The sequence below is a fragment of the Clinocottus analis genome, unplaced genomic scaffold, assembly GCF_023055335.1.
Source record: "Clinocottus analis isolate CAN_PGR_092001 unplaced genomic scaffold, fCliAna1.0.p SCAF_23, whole genome shotgun sequence".
NCBI lineage: Eukaryota > Metazoa > Chordata > Actinopteri > Perciformes > Cottidae > Clinocottus > Clinocottus analis.
The window spans coordinates 6,633,172-6,651,779 of record NW_027175965.1 but is presented as its reverse complement, the minus strand read 5'-3'; the positions used below and the strand labels follow the sequence as shown (position 1 = coordinate 6,651,779).

Below are 18,608 nucleotides of genomic sequence, written 5' to 3'. Positions count from 1 at the left end.
AATAAATAGCCTTCATTCTCTTTTTCTGGCCATTTTCAGAGGATAATGGAACCCACACATGTGATGCTGCAGATACTCAACTAGCTCAAAGGAAGGTCGGTTTTATAGCTTCTCTCAGCACCAGGACTGTTTTCAGCTGTGCTAACATCACTGCACGATGTTGTTTTTTTGCACAATTAGTCTTCCAAGGCACTAAGCAAACACAATGTAGCATTACAACACTGGAGTGATAGCTGCTGAAAATGGGCCTCTACACGTCTATGTAGATATTTCATTAAAACCAGACGTTTCCACCTAGAATAGTCATTTACCACATTAACAATGTAGAGAGTGTATTTCCGATTAGTTTGATGTTATCTTCATTTTGCTCAGTTTTTCTTTGAAAAATAAGCCCCCAAACCTTTGAACTTTAGTGTATATTTAAATGTTCTGTCTCATGTGTAATATACTATATATATTTATTTATCAATGGGGTATCAAACAATACTTACTAATTCCTCTATCCTCATGGCTGTCTTCATCCCGCTCATCTCTTTCGTTATCCAGGTTGGACATTCTCACGGACATTTCTGGAGCAACATGGAGGTAAAAGGGGAAGAGAATAAGAAAACTAAATGTATTGGAATATTAAAGTATGACAAGTATGAATTCTATTTGAACAGTGTTTCTTTCTCCAGGTAATGTTGGATTGAGTGGATATCTGTACAGTGAGAATAGTGTGTACGAGGAGATATTAGCCAGAAGGAAGGCTTGTTTTTATATGCGAGTGTGTGTTGAAGGGGGCTCCGTTGGGGAGGGTGTGTGTACACATGCTGCATGTCAAGGTGCTTTAAACCCTCTCAAAACCCATCGGCTGTCAGTCTGTCGACGGATAAGCCTCTGTTGGGGAGGGGCTACATTTATCTAGTGAAGCCCGGGCCAAGACTAACTTTTTTTCTTTGCGCTGCTCGTTTGGAGTCTGATTATTATAACAGAAATATGGGACTGGAGTTGGAGTTTAAAGATGTCGTGCATGATTAGATTGTTTCTCAAGAAGCCAGTTTACAAGCTAATTTTAAACTAATAATATTTCTAAATAAACAGACAAGCTGGTGGACTCTGGAGATTGCGTTTCAGCCAACGCCTGCTCGAACCTGATTGGTTGATGCCGCTCGGCTTTCAAACAGAGACCAGAACGCTTCCATGCCGAAAGCAATGTGTTGCTGCTGCCTGCAGATTGTGCATATGAAGGCAGGATCTGACCCACCAGATGGCTTGTTACACAGCAATACTCTGCATCGTCTATCCAAAGTTATTCACCAAACTATCAGACTTGGACTCAAGAGTTTTAATGAGGTTGTAATTTTGTTTGATTACATGTCAATAACACCGAGTAATCACCCAAATCATGCTGCGACAGCTGCTGCTGCGTGATGCTAATGTCAGCGGTTTAGCTCCAGCAGCACTGCCTGTTAATCAGGCCGCTTTAAAACTTGTTTCTTCCTTTGGTATTTAAAGAAATGCCAGTATGTATAAAAAAAAAAACACAGCGTCACACTGTTTCCATTACTGCTCATGAAAAAACAAAAATAAGCTGCAGGTTTACTTTGTCTACGGCGATGTATTAGTGACAAAGATGGATGTAATGTGTCTCAGTTTGATTGAGCCGTCACTTTAACTGAATGCATGTATTTGGTATCAGTCCTACCCTGTGCTGCCAGTGGGGACATGTGCTGGTGCGAGCGCCTGTGGATCTGGTGTCTGTACGCGTACACAGCCAACACCAACACCATTATGCATCCCATAATGCCCCCAGCGACTGGACCCACAGGAGCGCTCTTGATCATGTTCAGAGATGCCACCTCCTCATCTGCTGAAGAAAAGGAGAACAATAAAAAAGGAGAATAAAGGATCGGCAGAAGGATGATTAAATGAATTATAAAGGATTTCTGATGGCTGGAGAAGTGAAAAATACAACAAGCCAATATCAAACCGCTCTGGCTCTGATCCTGACTCATGCTGCGACATTTTCTACTTCACTTCTACTCAATCAGTGTGAAATGCCACAGAAAAAAATAGCAGACAGACAGCCAATTCTCCTTTTGAAACAACTGATAACTGAATCAAAGAAAAATAACCAGCCGACAGAACATTTTCAGTCAATCTGACATATTGAATATTACCTCAAAAAGGACCCTGGAAATAATGTAATCACTGCTTTTTTATTATGTTTCTTTCATTGTACTTTTACAACAGCTATTCTCAACCACTGGTGGGACTCAGAGCGCCATCTAGTGGGTCACAGAGGTACTGGTAAATGATTAGATCCAATAAAAAACATTTATCTGGTAATTTAAATGCTAGTTAATTTTTATATATATATATATATTCTCGTCAAATAAAAAAACGTCAACTTAAAATACACACTTTTAACGATCAGTTATGTGTGACTATCACAACACATGAGAAGGTATCACCCTGAATACTATGGATTATGATTCATATGGCAGTGATCGGTGAGGCTAAGCAGAAGAATTTTAGTGTTTACAGCCGACAACGGCATGAACATATATTTGTAGCCCAGCTTTAAATTTAGCACCAATATCTCATAACTGCAGGCCACTTTGCACCTTAAGTGGAAAAAAAAGCTTCTTTTTGATCCATTTCTTTTGAGTGAGCATTCACATCCACATTTCCCTCACCTAGGAGTCCCAGGCCATCCGCATATGGACTCTTGGCGCCGACGATGCCCCCGAAGCATTCCTTCTGAAGGGCGCAGTACGGCTTGTCCAGGTGAGTCTTAGCATCGCTGTCCACCATGCACCACTCGCAGTCCAGCACGCCGAAACAGTCACTGAAGGAATGGTTTTAGAGAAGGGGCCGCGTGTTAAATTATCTTTCCCGAGACAAAAAGAGAATAATACGTCTTTCAGAAGTGTATTATGAATGTAATATACATGAATAAATACCTACAATTAAAGATTTGACTGCATTAGAAAGGGACATAGTTTCTGTTGTATGCGTCTAGTGGTATATGGCGGCGAAAAAGTGTGTTGTAAATACATCACACATGCATTGGTCTATTCTTTATAACTGTTCAAATGTTCCGCACACACGTGTAGTGTAGTGTGTACCTGCTAGTGTATCTCTGGCTGCAGCGAGTGTTGATGCACTGGGGCAGCGTGTCATGCAGACTGGAATCAATCACATTCAGACTGACGGGCTCCTGATGCACCTCACAGCTGGGGTTCCTGCACAACACACAATCATAAAGCACAGCAGGTGAACATAAACAAAAAAAAGGTGCGGGTACGCTATATATTCTTTGTCGAAAAAATACAACATCAATCCAAATCCTGGAATGAAACATGATTACACAGGAAAGCAGATGCTCTTCAGTGAATTTGACGCACAAAGAAATCACAGCGTGAGCCTTTGCAGTGTTCAGGGTGTCGATTTAGACAAAGCAGCTTTAAAAAAAAAAAAAAAAAGGACAAACATCAAAGCTGCTCGACACAAAGAACACAGAAAAAAATCTGACAGGGAAAAAAATTTATAATTGTACGTCTCCCTGAAATAAAAGAGGAATTGGCATTTGAAACATTGACGTGCTGTCAGACGCTTCTGAAGGTTGATGAAAGGAGATGGGTGGGTGTGTGAGAGCGAGAGAGAGAGGGAGAGAGAGAGAAAGAGCAAGAGAGAGAGAGTCCACTTCCGCTGCTTCACCTAAAGTGCCTTTTTTTGTACTTGGCAAATGTTACATCACTGAATTATTAGAAGAAAACACACATTTTCTGCAGTAAGTTCATAAAAGTTATTTCATCCATGAGAGGAATCACATACTGTGACACGTGCATGTACTGAGGCTCAGACACGTTCGGCACTGACCTGTTTTCAGCATTGGTGAGGTTGCCGGTACACTCATTGACCTCCAGGGGGCACTCACAAGGACACTCGCACTCATTCTGCTCCATTCTGAAGAACACAACAGTCACATGTTCAGGAATAGCTATCTTTTTTTTTTTTTTTTTACACATCCCACATATGTAATGTAACGCTGCAGCATCACACTACCAGATCTGGATCTTCACTAAACTCGAGAGGTTTGTTTTTGCGATAAGGTGTAAAACAAGGAGAAGGTGAGACCTGTGGCAGTTGAGGCAGAGCCGGTCCACGGTGCTGCAGGCGCAGAACGCCAGAGAGTCACACGTCTCGTTGACGATGCCGGCGAAGGCGTTGGTGCCGGGGATTCGGGTCAGACGGTACTTGGAACAATGGCTACCATGGACCAGGTTGGTCAGGTCCCCCTGTGAGGAAGACAGGACAAGAAAATACTTTAAAAAAAAATAAACAAATAGAAAACTGAAATAGATCATTGAACCAGACATCAGTAGAAACGGTAGTAAGGGACATGAGGTGTTTAGACACACTTAGTTTTAATTTGTGAAATTATACTCAACCGGTACAATACAGTTTAGGTTGTAGAGCTTAACTTTGAATAAGATCTCAAACTACACCAAAACCGCATTTTTAAGAAAATTATAGTATACAGGAAATTGTTAAGGTTGCACCACCAATGATCACCACAAGGTGGCAGTGTTATACTACCACAGACTGATGAGGGAGGCTGTGTTTGTGTCCAGTAGCTGTCTCCTGCAGCCATTCATGCATGCAGTCATCTCGTGTTGTCCTGACTCACCATGATGCTGGTGTTGAACTTGTAGAAGCGCTGCACGGTGCGGTCACTGAAGCTGTTACACAGGTTTTTCTTGACAAAGTTGGGATGGTTCAGGATGTCGTTAGCCACCAGCGGCTCCTGCCATTAGAAAAAGATGGGAGGACCCAAAGAGAGTCAAATAAGAATAAACATGAAACGAGAAGGAAGCTAATTGTGATTATTAATTGCTATTTTTTTTAGTCTCTGGGCATTACCTTGTGTGTGATGTGCTGTTGCTCTGCAGGTGCGTGACCTTTGGGGTCGATGAGGGTAGGGTGAGCGACCAGGTACCCTCTGTCCTCCATTATGAAGCATCTAAAATGTACATGTACACACGTACACACGTACACACGTACACACACACACACACACACACACACAGGAGGGGATCAATTTAAAGAATACAACTTGAGTTCATGAATCAAGTATTCTTTCATTGGCCACCAGGTTTTAAACCTCTTTTTCCCCACCCGAGTGCTCAACTCCACCTGCAGAATACTGCTCCATTCTACTTCCCCCCGCTCCCCAAACATTCTGCCAAATACTGCAACTCTCTGCCCCAAACCCCCTTTGAGCTAATCCTGTTTCATATGGCTCCTGAACACCAACAGACAGGATGAAGGAAGTGGAGAAAGAGAGGGGAGCGGTGGGGGGAAAGAGAGAGAGAGACAGGAGGGGGTAGAGGAATAAGGATGAAGGGAAAACAAAACAAAAAGGGAGACATGAAAGCTGGAGAAAGTATGTAGGACTGAGACAGCAGCAATGCCACATCTCCAGCAGGAATGCCATGATAATCAGCTTATCGCTTCCTCCCTCCTCTTTCTTTTCCTTCCCTCTGCAAGTTTAATTGTGTCTTGTTAAAACAGACATTTTAGCCACCCTCCAAAGAAATACAAGGGGCATCCCAAATAGAGGAAATGGCAAAAAAAAAAAAAGAAAGAAGAAATGCAAGAAGTGAAAAGATAAAAGCCAGCCAGCCAGCACTGCATCCTCTCTTCCTACCTGATCTTGTTGCCCTTGTCCTGGTTGCAGATGGGCAGCAGGTCCAGGAGGACCTTATAGAAGTAGCGCAGGGTGAAGTCGATGCCCATCACTGCAAACGCATATCCAGGGGCCATCAGAGAGCTGAAGAGAGAGCGAGGAGGAGGCGGAGAAGAGGACAGCGTGTGTCAAGCAGCAGACAGGAAATAATCATACTTTTTTTTTTAAAGATTTGCTACGATTGTGTAACGGTCAGTTACTCTACAGACCGTTATGATAACACAAATGTTTACCCACACCGGTCCAAAAAAACCCCCCACACAAAAGACATTACTCACAAGTCTGTTTACGCAGACTCCAAAAAGCGTTATGTTATGCTCACAACACGCTAATCCTGACTTATCTCAGAGACTGAATGTTTACGTGTTCATTAGCATGCGCCGCGGTAAACCGTTCCCGTTGTGCCGAGCCGAGCGGCGTGCGGGGCTGCTGAATTGTGTTTTAAGCACGCCGAACTCCAAAAACATAAACACAATTTCAAAAGATCTCCCTCTCTTCAGAGACGGTGCGCTCTGCTGAGAGCGTCGAGGCCCCGCAGTGACGCCTCCACTCATCACAACAGTGAATCTGTTGATGAGCGATATCCAACACACAGACGTGATCAATTCATCACAATTTTCAAATTGGAGAAAGCAGGAACAAGTTAGAAAAACGACAGACCTATCCTCACCGTATTAGTTTTAGCAATTTATTGCAAATGATAGTTCAAAAGGTTATCCAATCTCTCTTCCCTTTTCTTAAGCAGATGCTTGTTCTGGAAAACACAGACTGACTTTGTGGGACTACTGGTGGTAAAAAATACACCTTCCTCTTCTTACCTGGAGGCATGGATGGTGTGGCTGATGGTGACAACGTAGCCCGCCCCGCCCACATCCAGGTACGGGCCAGTGAAGGTGACGAGGCCCGGGTTCGCCACCGCATGCTGGTACCTGCACAACACGAAGGGTTCGTTCTTAAAGTTAATGGGTCCTGGCTAACATAGTCAGGAAGATGGCTTTTATGATCCAGTTACAGGTTTTATCTTAGCAGTTAAGGAAACTTGAGAATGTGAGCCGTACGTTTTGAGGGGAATGCATACAGAAATAACTGAATTATACTGCCCTTATTTGTTTATGATCAGAACTATTGATTGTTTGGATTCCCTGAATGTCAGGACGTCTTGCTCTTAGTTATACATGATCAGTCAGATTAAAAGAAGAGGTCACATTTTCCTGATCTGGCTAAAATAATCTTAACAAACCAAAACCAATAGAAAAAGCTTGAAAAAGTGGACATTTCATAATTATGATTCATTATTTCATCCTTCTACTCCGCCTGTCATGTTTGTATGCATAACTTGTTTCCATAAGGAATCATGTTCATTACTCTCTGTATACTTTTGTTAATCTCCAACTAAAGCAAGAGTTCTTTTTTGTAATGCAGAACATCTTGCTGAACTGTGAAAGACTATAAGTATAATCTTTTACAGTATATGGCAAAAAAAATATACTCACTAATGGCTGGTTACCATTTTGAATCACAAACATGTGCCGGCAGTTTCCACACACTCATTCCCTTTAACTCCCACCCCCTCATTCACACACACACACACACACACACACACTTCCAAAGTAAGCCTCACCATTGTCTGCGGGTCGGGTCGAAGGCTTTGTCCATCAGTGATCCGGGGTAAATCCGAAGCACCCCACTGGGCGTTGCTATGTAACGGCGCACAATGTAGCAGTTGAGGCTACTCATTTCCATTAGTGTCATCCACTCATCCGTGACGTGACTGGTCGCCATAACCTCGTTCCTGACAGAGGACTGCAGAGAGAGAGAGACAGAGAGAGAGAGAGACAGAGAGAGAGAGACAGAGAGAGAGAGACAGAGAGAGAGAGAGACAGAGAGAGAGAGAGAGAGAGAGAGAGAGAGGAGGGAAGGTGAGGGTGAAAGAATAGAGGGATGGATGGATGAGGTAAACAAGGAGACGGGAGAAAAAAAAGTTGAGTAAGTAGGAGAAAAGTAAATCGGGGCTTTGTCCCATTTTGAAGTTGGCTAAAACTTTTGGCAAGTCGGCCTCTCGCCAACCCAAAAAGACAGAAACATTTGCAATTTGACGGTGGTGCATATTTACAATTTCCTGAAAGTATGGTCAATACATCACATAGAGTAAGGCAAAGTAAAAAAAAAACAGTAATTAGGAAGAAATAGGACTTAATTTGCACTGAAGCCCTTGAAAAAAAAAAAAAAATCACATCTCAGTACCATTTTCAGAGAGGCTTCTAAGTCTGAAAGGGGTGATGAGGTCACCAGAGGGGGCCTTTAAAACTAGCCTGGGAATCAGAGCTGGGACTTGGGCTTATAGTTCAAACTCTACCCCCCCCCCCCCCTCCCCCGCCCCAGGACAGGACAGGAATGCACACAGGCTGCCAAAACCACGTGGGAGCTTGTCCCCCTTCTTAAAGATGCAGAGCTTCATTTAAAATAGTTTATTTGTTGTTGTTATAAGTAACCGGAAAAGTTGTTTGCTAAATATTATAAGAACGATACATTCAAGAGAAAAAAAATACTTCAAAAACTATCTCCGGACCCATTTAATTGTGCGTTGGTACTGATGAACATGAACATGTCTGTACATGCCCGTCACCTGACTGCTGGCCATGTGCCATGCGGCTGTCAGGTAAACAACATTGACCCCGTGTGTTTACCTTGAGGCCCGGGTTGGCTATGAGCCTGGTGTTATCGCTCAGGTAGGCGGTGTAGTGCTCCACCATGCGCTTTGTTTCTGGCTGGCTGAGGTGCTCGTAGGGAGAGGAGAAACTACCGGCTGCCAACATCACTGTGGGGGACTCTGGGAAAGAGACAGAAGAAGGGGGAATGGGGACAGTCAGACATGCTTATGAATGATTTAACGCTGACTATATATATATATATACATACACATAGTAAAGTTTTCACCTATTACTCAGAGTTATTATACATTAGGGCTTTTTCCTCACCAACTGTGGCGAGCTGTTTGAAGTGCAGGCAGGAGCTCGGCTGACCCAGCAGGTCTAAGCGATGGTAGAGGAGCTTGGAGCTGGGGACCGTGTTCAGGTTCTTCAGGTGCTTCACCGGGATCTCCGGCTGCACGTACACGATGCACAGGATGAACGACGTGTCCTGAACCTGGAAGACAAAAAAAGACGCGAGTGGCGGATGAAGCCCGACGATGTTCAACACGCGCGTTGCCGTCAACACGTCACGTGAAAAGATGAAGACGGACGACGCAAAGACGTATAGTTATACATATGCAGATATGCATTTTAAAGTAGGAGTTACCTATTGTTTTAGCAGGCTATCCTTCAAACTAATGCACAACATTATTAGCTTTTTGTGACTAGTGTGAGCTTATTAATAATAATAGGTGAAATTCTCCTTAACTGCTCTTTTAAAAAAACATGGTGTACTCATAAAGGAGTCCTATAGATATCGTTTGTTCCACAAAATGACAGAACGGTGTGGGAAACGACAGACTGTTCGGGTTTTCTTTCAGGGAATGTTTACCATAATTGTGGCTTTGGAAAGCACATGTTAAAATAACAGAGACAGCTGTAAAACTGGCAAAAGGTGATGTGTCTGAACTCAAGCGGCTGTGTGATAAAAAAAACTAAATGTCAAAAGAAAATGTAAAAAAGACAAATGGCTTGACGTAATGTTATTGCTGTTCTGTGACATTTGTCAGTTTGCTTATTTGTGGGAGTAAAGCAGTGAACATGTGTCCGATACTTCGTCTCCAGCTCGACTTCACGGACACCTACCAGTTTCCAGGCGTAGCTGACGTTGTACGCATCCTTGCTGTTGTCCCGCAGTCGGTTTGTGTGCCAGGAGAGAGAGGAGTTGACTGGGACCGAAATGACCTGACTGCCCAGAGGGAGGCTGCAGAAATACACAACATTACACACACAATACACTCAACATGCGCTATGCATTCATCAATGGGTGGAGGAAATCTGGTTTTAAATGGGTTTTTTTTTATTTGTGTTCCCCATCCTCTCTTACCTGAGGATGTTCTGCCGGACAACAGGGAATCCTGGGATATTCTCGTAGTGGATGATGTCAGTGTGGAGAGGAGGCTCCGTCATCAAGTAGGGCCGTGTCAGTGATGGATGCATTAGGGTGTAACCTGGAAAATCAAACAAGGTACCGCCAGAATTAATTCATGTTTGTACAGAGAAACCGCAACCAAAGCCTTTTTTTTTATTAAAGATTTTATCCAACATATTGATTTCAAATCCCCTGAAAAAGACGAAAGCATCCGACTGTTCTCCCCTGAATAAGACCAGAAGCAAACGGTACTCCTCAGTGATAAACACGGCTCTCTACAGCTGCAGGAATCCTTTTGGGCGAGCCAAAAATAACATCAAGATGCTTTGAAAGAATGAAACAAACAAAATCGTGTTTTTTTTTGTAGTTTTGTTACACAGTTCTAAATCCACAGAGTGTGTGTTTTGTGTGATGTCTCACACATGCTGTATAAGCAAAGCACAGCACAAATTATACAAAGTTTACACATGAATCTATACGCAGATAGAGGCTCGCTTCATTCGGATCAACATTAGAAAAAAGCCTTCAATGAAAAAACAAAACACTCACCTGTTATTTTTAGTTCCCGTCGCCATATATTTACCTAATTGTATTTACCGACACTAATTGCTCGCAGACGATTTGAATGCCAGGGAATAACGTTAATGGGACTCATTCATCAATGTTAATAGAGTTGCTGCTAATAAGCATGGTGCAGTAATAAGCTATAATTTGATGGCAAATGTATTAGAATAACAAACATTTTAGAGGGAAAAAAGGGACTCATTGAACAGCGCAGCGAAACTCACAGCTGCAAAAATTGCCATGGAAGAGTGAGGTTTAAAAGTCCACCACTTATCTAAACCATTCAGGTGAGTAAATGTCAAGTTAGTCTGCACATAATGTATTATTTGCTCCACTAAAACTCTCCTCTCTCCTTAATATTTCCCCTCTCCTACACACCTGCCCTTCACTGCTCCATCTCACCCAAAACTAAATGCAACATCTCCTCATCTTGTTCAAGCCTTACCTTTTTTTATATTCCCTTCTTTCCTTTCCTTCTCGGAGCTTGATAGCTGCCTGCCGGCACCCAAAAACCACCCAAATCAAGTCTGGTTATCGTGGCGTTTGATGCCCGTCATGTTAGGTATGCCGGCCCTCCGACTCAACTTCTAAGTCTAGTTTATGTTATTTCGGGTCATTGAGGGACGAAACTTTGAAAAGTTATGACGACATAAGCGGAGAGTCACAGTTATATATTAAGATGTAAAAATGGACAGCGCTCCAAGCAAAATATTCTCTTCACAAATCCTCATTTCATTTCAATTTCCATTTAAAACGACGAGATTTCATCACTGTTAGCTTTCGCAGGACGACAACGACTCCGAGAGTTTCACTACCGATCTGTAGCTACAGTGCCATTGAGCAAAACCCTGTGCATTAATGTCCCACAGAGCACAAGTTACCAGCTGTGCAGCACCACAGGGTTTGGTCGAGACCCCTCAGCTGAGGCCAAAACAAACCAAGACCGGACACGAGCGCTGCCGCCCCGCGCTGCGCCAACGCGGAGAAGGAAACGCCAAAAAAGTGCCACTTCTACCAAGAAGATGTCAGTTAAGTCTGAGAAGGGAATGTGTAATTCTATTTATATGGGAAACTAAAATACCAAAATACACTCTCTTCCAATCATTTGGTGTTTTTCTTCCAGACTGATAATGATGGATGCCTTGAATACGCAGATACACGTAATCTGTGAATGATCTGCGTTTGTTATAATACCCGGTAGACCTGTTATTACTGCACACGCAGAAGACTTCAGTTAGAGAACAGGCTGTTATGATAAAAAGCCTAATTTCCTTCGCTGCCGTTCATGTGGACGACCACGAGTCAGAAGACGTGCTCTGCGGTGGATGTATCGCCTCCTCTCCGATGGACTGACCTTTGTTGTCGATGAGGAAGGTGTACGAGGCCAGGGAGTCTTGGTAGTAGGTCACGTCCTCCAAGATGTACGCCAGGTTCACGTCCACCCCGACCACGCCCAGGAGAAGGTTGCCAAAATAACACGGCCGGCTCACGGTGATAATGAACCCTGGAGAAAGAAGGAGAATCTCAGTAAAGATCACGCAACACCTCATGTTGGCAAATGTAGCTCTGTAGTTTTCCTCCAGGAAATGCGTTTAAGACATTGTAGAAAATGCACATCTTCACGTTCTTGTGGGGACTTAGACGAGAAAATCAAAGCAAGTCTGCATGATACATATGAACCTTGAGCTAGCAGGCCATTAGCTTAGCCCAACCAGCACGTTGAAAGCTCTTTATAACCTTGAATCTTGTTATAAGTCACTGTCTCAGTGTAACAATCACACTAATGTCATTTCTGCTTTGGAATGCAGTAAACAAATAAGATTTAGAGCTTGGGGATGTGTGTGTGTGTGTGCGTGCCTCTTTGGACAGATCGTAGCTGCTTCTTGTTTCCAGACGCTACGCTAAGCTTCGCTAATTGTCTGCCTGCTTGTGTTAAGCTCACCGATATGAGAGTTATTTCAGGTAAATTGTATTCAATTGATGTGAACTTCACAATGAAAGATTTTGCTATTTGGCCCAAAACTCAAAATGCCATTTAACATCGATGCAGACTATCTCACCATCTCCCATGGGGTCGGTGTAGGGCAGGCTGAAGCGGGCCAGGTCGATCATGCGGTTGGGCAGGTTGATGTAGAAGCGGCCCACGGTCGTCTCCAGGTTGCTCAGCTGGTTCAGCACCATCATGCTCCCCTTCACCACCGGCATCGTGGACGCTCCCGCCGACCCAGACGAGGACGTCGCAGACGAGCGCTCTCGGCCGGACGCGCGGTCGACGCCGTACTTGACCGAATTCTGCTCCGCGAGATCCCTCAAGAAGGCCAGCTCCTTCAGGCCCGTCACTCCCTCTGGAGGAGGAGGGAGTGGGGAGAGAGCATGGGTTCAGGGTAAGGAGGGGGATTGGTTTCATTGGATTAAACAGGGATATTGGTTTCATTGGATCAAACAGGGATATTGCATTTAGTGAAGAATTAACCTCATGTAGTTCACATGTTCACGCAGCACGATACTTGCAATATGATCATCAATCAAAGCGTTGCAATGTGGATTCAGCAGCTGAGATATTTCATACGCGCAGTCCCCGACTTGTGAACCAGCGTCGTGATCTCTATGAGCTCTATTCGGTCAGTCCTGTGCGTCTGCCAAGTGTCAATTGCCGCCTGTGAAGCTCAGAGATCACTACGTGATCACGACCCTTGTCGCTTTTAAAGAAGATATGCAGCCGAGTCGTTGAAGCGCATCTTTCCAAGCCTCATAAGGTCATTTAGAGGGGCGGGGGGATAGCCATGGCTAGCCCCTACAGCTGTCACCTGGAACATTTGGCATCCCATAACCTATTGGGAAGGGCAGAGCACAGAATGTCTGCCAGTATCCAATCATTGACTGGATTAAAAGAGAATCCCTTTTTGATGCCGAGGCTGTGCTGATCATCACGCTGGGCGACTGAGGAGGGAGGGGGGGGGAGGCAATGTCAAACCAACACAAACGAGAACCTTCCCCCGACAGCACAGGTTTCTGTTCACTTTAATGCATGTGTGAGAATACATATTCACTCTGTAATCGTCTATGATCCTTCATACCAAAATCGTTGTTTAATATGAAAAACTACCTCTTTTTTCTTTAAATGTATATTGGATTCTCACTCTAATACAGCAGATGTATCTTTCAGGCCAAACACACAAAAGGGGAATATGCAAAAGAGACATTTTTGTCTATATTGTTGTAACCTGCGTTTTCTTGGCGGGAAACCCCCGGCTGGCGGGGAACCCCCGGTCACAAGGATATATATAATTCGCCAGAAAAAACATAATTATAGACCTATTACAGGCTACTTCTGTAATTGTGTTGACCCTTGCATGGCCCGTCTGCACTCCATCTTTCCTCATCACTCTTTACAGCCTGTCATCAGTGCTCCAGGTATCAGTCCATCAACCTGTAAGAACTCTACTTAGCTAAGATGCAGTAGAGATAAAAGACCCAGCGCATGTGTAGCAAAATCTAAAAGTTCTACTTTGCTATATTTTAGTCATCAGCCCTCTCTCAACCCCCATCAGCAGTCCCCCAAAGTCCTGTCAATATGAAAATAGCCTGCAGTGCAGATAAAATCTACAAAGCTCCTCAAATGCAAGAATGTGATTTTAAACTTAACATCTGCTATTATCCGTTAAATGCAGCTGTATGCAAAAAACAAAACAATGAGTATTTTGCAGGTAATGTTCAAGGTAGCAGTTCATTCAGGTCACGCACACACACAACTGTGGCTTATACTGCAAAGGGACTCCTGAGCTCTTCGAACAATCATCACTTCACATTTGGCAGGGGATGCAGGGAATAAGACCCCCCCCCCCTCCTCCTCCTCCCCATGGTGCGCCTTTCAGCCGTGTGCAGCAGCGTCAGCAACAAAACAAATGTTTTTTTGGATATGCATCGCTAATAAACTCAGGGCGATAGATTTCTGCATCCTTTTCATCATGGAGCTCTTTAAACAGCCGAGGTCCTCTGTCAGTCACACGGCGAGTGAGCAGCACGCCCTTTGAAGTCTCACTCTCTCCTCTCTTAGATCTACCTAATTATCATTCTCAGATGCATTTGTATTAATGGTGGACTAATGCATGCACGACACGGGTTTGTGTGTGTGTGAGAGAGGGAGGCGGGAATTAAAGGAGGCAGATGGACGGATGAGGACAATAAAAGAGGAAAAGGAAGCGCGCACACACACACGCACACGCACACACACACCTTTGAGGTTTCTGAGCACCTCTCTAACCTTCATTCTTCTCTTGAACACACTGTACCAAGAACATAGAGTACGGATATCTAACGTTCAGAAACAGCTCCCAGCAGAGCAGATATGTGCAAAGCAAGAACAAATAAAATACATCTAAAAGAATGTGGAGGATATGTGACTAGCACAGCTCCAAAAAACGCGTTTAGTGACTCGTTTGTGCTTCAAGATGGGATTTTTTTTTAGCGGGGTTGCTCCTCTTAATACCCGACTAAAGTAAAACCATTTACATAAGTGGACAACTGTTGTTGTAATATGTCAGATAGCTTAAAGATAGCCTTTTTTGTACACTGCAGACACTTGAAAACCTCTTGGAAGTTTGTGCTTCTAGTTGAAGTAGAGCCCCTTTCCTGGATTCAACTTTTTTTTTTTTTAATAATGGTATTTTAAAAGTTCCATTTGCGGCACAATATTTGGGGTTAACACGGTCAATCCCTTTGTTATTTGTATAGTGTGATCATTTTCAGCTTGAACGTAAATGTGAATCAAAGCGACGTACCGTTCATCAGAGCGTAGGTGAGGATCATGACCGAGTTGTTGAGGTGCCGGTTCTCGTCTCGGACCACGCCGAGCGTCGCTCTCTTCTCCTGCTCCGACGACTCTCGAGACGTGATGCCGGACGACAGGTAGATGATCACCATGTCCGTGGCTGATGGAAAAGACACAGAAACGCAATCAACACTCGAGTCGTATCGCAAAGTAGACGGGAGAGTTGATTATGTTGACAAACAAAAGCTGGAATTGACACACAGGAAACAATCTCACTAATGCGGCCCAACGTCTTACTGGCGCTCTGTTTGCAGACACTGCTGGTGTTGCGCAGCAGCTGGAAGGCCTTCTGGAAGCCCGCCGCGTGCTGTGTGGCCGCGTCCGACGCCTTGATGTTGGAGATGAAGGTGCTCATCTTCCTCTTGGTCTCGCTGGTGGCCGGAGAGAGCAGACTCTTGTAGCACTGGTCCAGAGAACAGGAGCGCACCACCTCCGCCACTGACAAAATGGAGATCTGTCGAGGAGTTATGATGAGATGATTTCATTTAGTCGACACTTATCTAAAGCGACTTATAATAGAAGCGCATTCAACCATGAGTACAAACTCAAAACACTCAAGAAAGTGCAATTTCTTCAAGAAAGCCACGCTTCAACGTGCTATAATAAAGTGCCATTTAAGTGCATTATTCTTCACAGTGAAGGACAGGAGCTCCAATTCCCTTTCGCTAACCTTGTCGTGTTCGTCGACGGCGTTGAGGATGACCAGCGCCGAGTCCCTGGCGATCTGAAGCTGAGTGTCGGTTACAGACGCTCCGTGGTCCACCATCACCACGATGTGTTTGGACTGCGGTCGCACCGCGGACACGTACACCGGCCTGGAGGCGCACACAGGTCAGATCAGACACAGGTGCATACAACACGTACTGTGTCAAATATACAGATTTAAGTGCAATAACTACGCACACATGTGATGTGTAGTTTTCTGCGAGCCCAGTAAAGCAGGAACAAAGTGACGTAAAAAAACTAAAGTAACTTGGTTCACTTTCTTCGTGATGGGGTGCAGCGATTAGGGTGGTCAGTGGCTGTGTGTGTGTGTGTGTGTGTGTGGTCTGCTGGACAAGGACACACCAACACAGGCTGGAGAAGGGGAGTGATGTACGCACAAAGCCTCATTCACACTTGAAGCAAGCCAAGTAACGTCATTGCTCTCATGGCCGTGTGCCAGCTCACTGACTCGAACAGCCAGAAAAAAATTCTCAAAAGACATTATTTTAAAAAAAAGAAAAGAAAAGAAGCTTGAGCAAATGCAAAAAAAATGCACCAGAAAGCAAGAAAGAGACAATAGAATGAAAAGATGAGGGAGAATAGAAAGGTCTTTGAGCCGCGGCCACAAGGAAAACCACAACACTGGAGGTGTGAGATTCCAGAAGGCTTTAGTGGTACAGAGCGACATTCCTGCCAAGGGCATGTGTGGTCAGGGTGTGCGAGGGCGGCGTGCCATCAAAATGCCCTCTGGGCCACCCCACAACAACTGACTGAGAGGAGGAAGAGGAGGAGGTGGACGAGGAGGACAGAAACACGCTGATATGGCTTTGACATCAGCCTGCGCTGATACTTCGTCAAATGAGTGATTTCTGTTCACACGTTGCGTGTTTGGCAATAACTTTGAGCTTGATAATTGAAAAAAGAAATAAAACAAGTGAACCAAAAGGAGAAGTTGTCGTGATACCTGCTGCGGTGCTCGTAAACCCCCTTGCACTGGAACTTGTGTGCGGGGAAGACGGTGAAGATGCCCTCCTCTGAGCTGAAGTACTGCCACTTTATCCCGGGGTTGGACTTCAGGTTGTCTGCTAACACTGTAGAGAAGGAAGAGCAAACGTGTTAAATATATATATATATAAAAAGAGTAGGATAAAAGGGGACAAGTATGCACCCTTACACCCTTGACTGCAACCTCTGCAGGGAGCCATAGTATTTGCTCAAAGCTAATATATTTTTTTTACTGGGTCACAGAGTCAACAGTATCTTCACAGAGATTCCATCACAAAGCCAGCAACTTCCTCTCCGCTCACTGCAACACAACACGGCCTTTCACAAAGAGACGGGGGCACGGGGGGAGTTCGAGGGACACAAATAGAAACTTTGGGCCCTTTACAGGCAAAAAGCAGAAACACAGATGGGAGAACCAGAGCATGGCCATCAGCAGGCTTCATTAAAGTTACATAACACGATAATTCGGCGGTTGAATCAAATAATTTCTCAAAAAACTCAAATCATCTAACAGCATACCAAATGAACTAATCCTATGAAGATTGACAAACTAGCCGGATCCCGTCATGAACTCTAGATTAAGGACTGCGAAACAAACATTTTGAAACACTTTGTTTTACGTCTTCATACTACAAACTACTACTCGTTTCTGGCTAGAAATTACTCATTAACATTCAGTCCAAAAACAATATTTTTCTAAGAAAAAGTGTGTTTGGTTTAGCCGGGTGTTATTGCACAACATGTAATTTCTCATGACTAATAAATATTCATTGTGGTTTCTGCTCGTCATTAGCAGCTGTGCACATTCACCGGCTACTTTGCCCTTTAGCTGACTGTTTGTTATTATTGGGGTGGAGGTTTCCCAGAAGGGTAGAATTTCAATCCCATATTAATTAAGTCTCCGGTCTTTGCCAGACACGCTAACCACCATTCAACCATTCATGCCTAACAGCTGGAGCTAAACAGTCTCAAAATGTGGACTTTGGCTTGTGATCACGTTGAATTAATCACCTGCTAACGAGAACCCAAACTTTTTTCCAAACTCCCGGCAATATTACGGCGCCAAAGGCAATTTAATATTTTATGTCCTGCAGTGGAAAATCCCGTGGCAAATACCCAACGAAAGCAAAAAAAAAATCCAAAACAACTTAACAAATAGAACAATTATAGAACAACTGTGAACCTGTCCAACTGTCAAACATCATAAGCGGCATGAAAACACACCTTTGAGTAATGTAGTTGGCAAAGGAACTACATTTACGAGACGGCGCTCTTGCACCCCCGTTGCCATCATCCATCATCCCTGCGCAGTCACTCCATCCATCTCAGAGGCTCATATAAACAGGAAACACTCAGTTGTGTTGACAATGGAAGAAGGGCTGTGTATACATCTGTCAGGCCACAGAGCTCCACTCTGCCATCAGTGTTTGGATCTTCTCAGAAACAGATGGACGAGCCAAGAAACAAGACCCGAATGACATTTGGGAAACTTACAACGTTAAGACCTCAAAGTGCCACTTATATTTGGTATCTACACTTCATTCATTTAAATGTAGGTTCTTATTAACCTTTATTCACAATGAATCAATAAATTTCATCAATATTTCACTTAAAACGGCATTACAGCATAATGGTGTTATCCATTTCCGTTCCCTCCATGATTTGAGCTAAATGCTAACAGGATGTCAATGGTTCTGCTAA

At 44.0% G+C, this 18,608-nt stretch overlaps 1 protein-coding gene across 2 annotated transcripts in view; it reads right to left on the bottom strand.

Annotated features, from left to right (window-relative positions):
- The window catches only part of cachd1 (cache domain containing 1), a 69,688-nt gene that overhangs the window by 8,769 nt on the left and 42,311 nt on the right, over window positions 1-18,608 (bottom strand). The window contains exons 5-25 of one of the 2 annotated variants that reach the window (XM_068589958.1): window positions 16,867-16,993; window positions 15,868-16,012; window positions 15,435-15,651; window positions 15,148-15,297; window positions 12,427-12,711; window positions 11,721-11,870; window positions 9,758-9,881; window positions 9,517-9,634; window positions 8,716-8,884; window positions 8,425-8,567; window positions 7,359-7,540; window positions 6,556-6,666; window positions 5,699-5,821; window positions 4,912-5,011; window positions 4,679-4,795; window positions 4,126-4,286; window positions 3,868-3,954; window positions 3,114-3,230; window positions 2,682-2,833; window positions 1,688-1,852; window positions 492-569 (exon numbers count right to left, since the gene is read on the bottom strand). In XM_068589958.1, the coding sequence (XP_068446059.1) occupies window positions 492-569; window positions 1,688-1,852; window positions 2,682-2,833; window positions 3,114-3,230; window positions 3,868-3,954; window positions 4,126-4,286; window positions 4,679-4,795; window positions 4,912-5,011; window positions 5,699-5,821; window positions 6,556-6,666; window positions 7,359-7,540; window positions 8,425-8,567; window positions 8,716-8,884; window positions 9,517-9,634; window positions 9,758-9,881; window positions 11,721-11,870; window positions 12,427-12,711; window positions 15,148-15,297; window positions 15,435-15,651; window positions 15,868-16,012; window positions 16,867-16,993 (3,021 nt within the window). The remainder of the gene's footprint in view (window positions 1-491; window positions 570-1,687; window positions 1,853-2,681; window positions 2,834-3,113; window positions 3,231-3,867; window positions 3,955-4,125; window positions 4,287-4,678; window positions 4,796-4,911; window positions 5,012-5,698; window positions 5,822-6,555; window positions 6,667-7,358; window positions 7,541-8,424; window positions 8,568-8,715; window positions 8,885-9,516; window positions 9,635-9,757; window positions 9,882-11,720; window positions 11,871-12,426; window positions 12,712-15,147; window positions 15,298-15,434; window positions 15,652-15,867; window positions 16,013-16,866; window positions 16,994-18,608) is intronic. The other variant, XM_068589959.1, reaches the window with a different exon arrangement.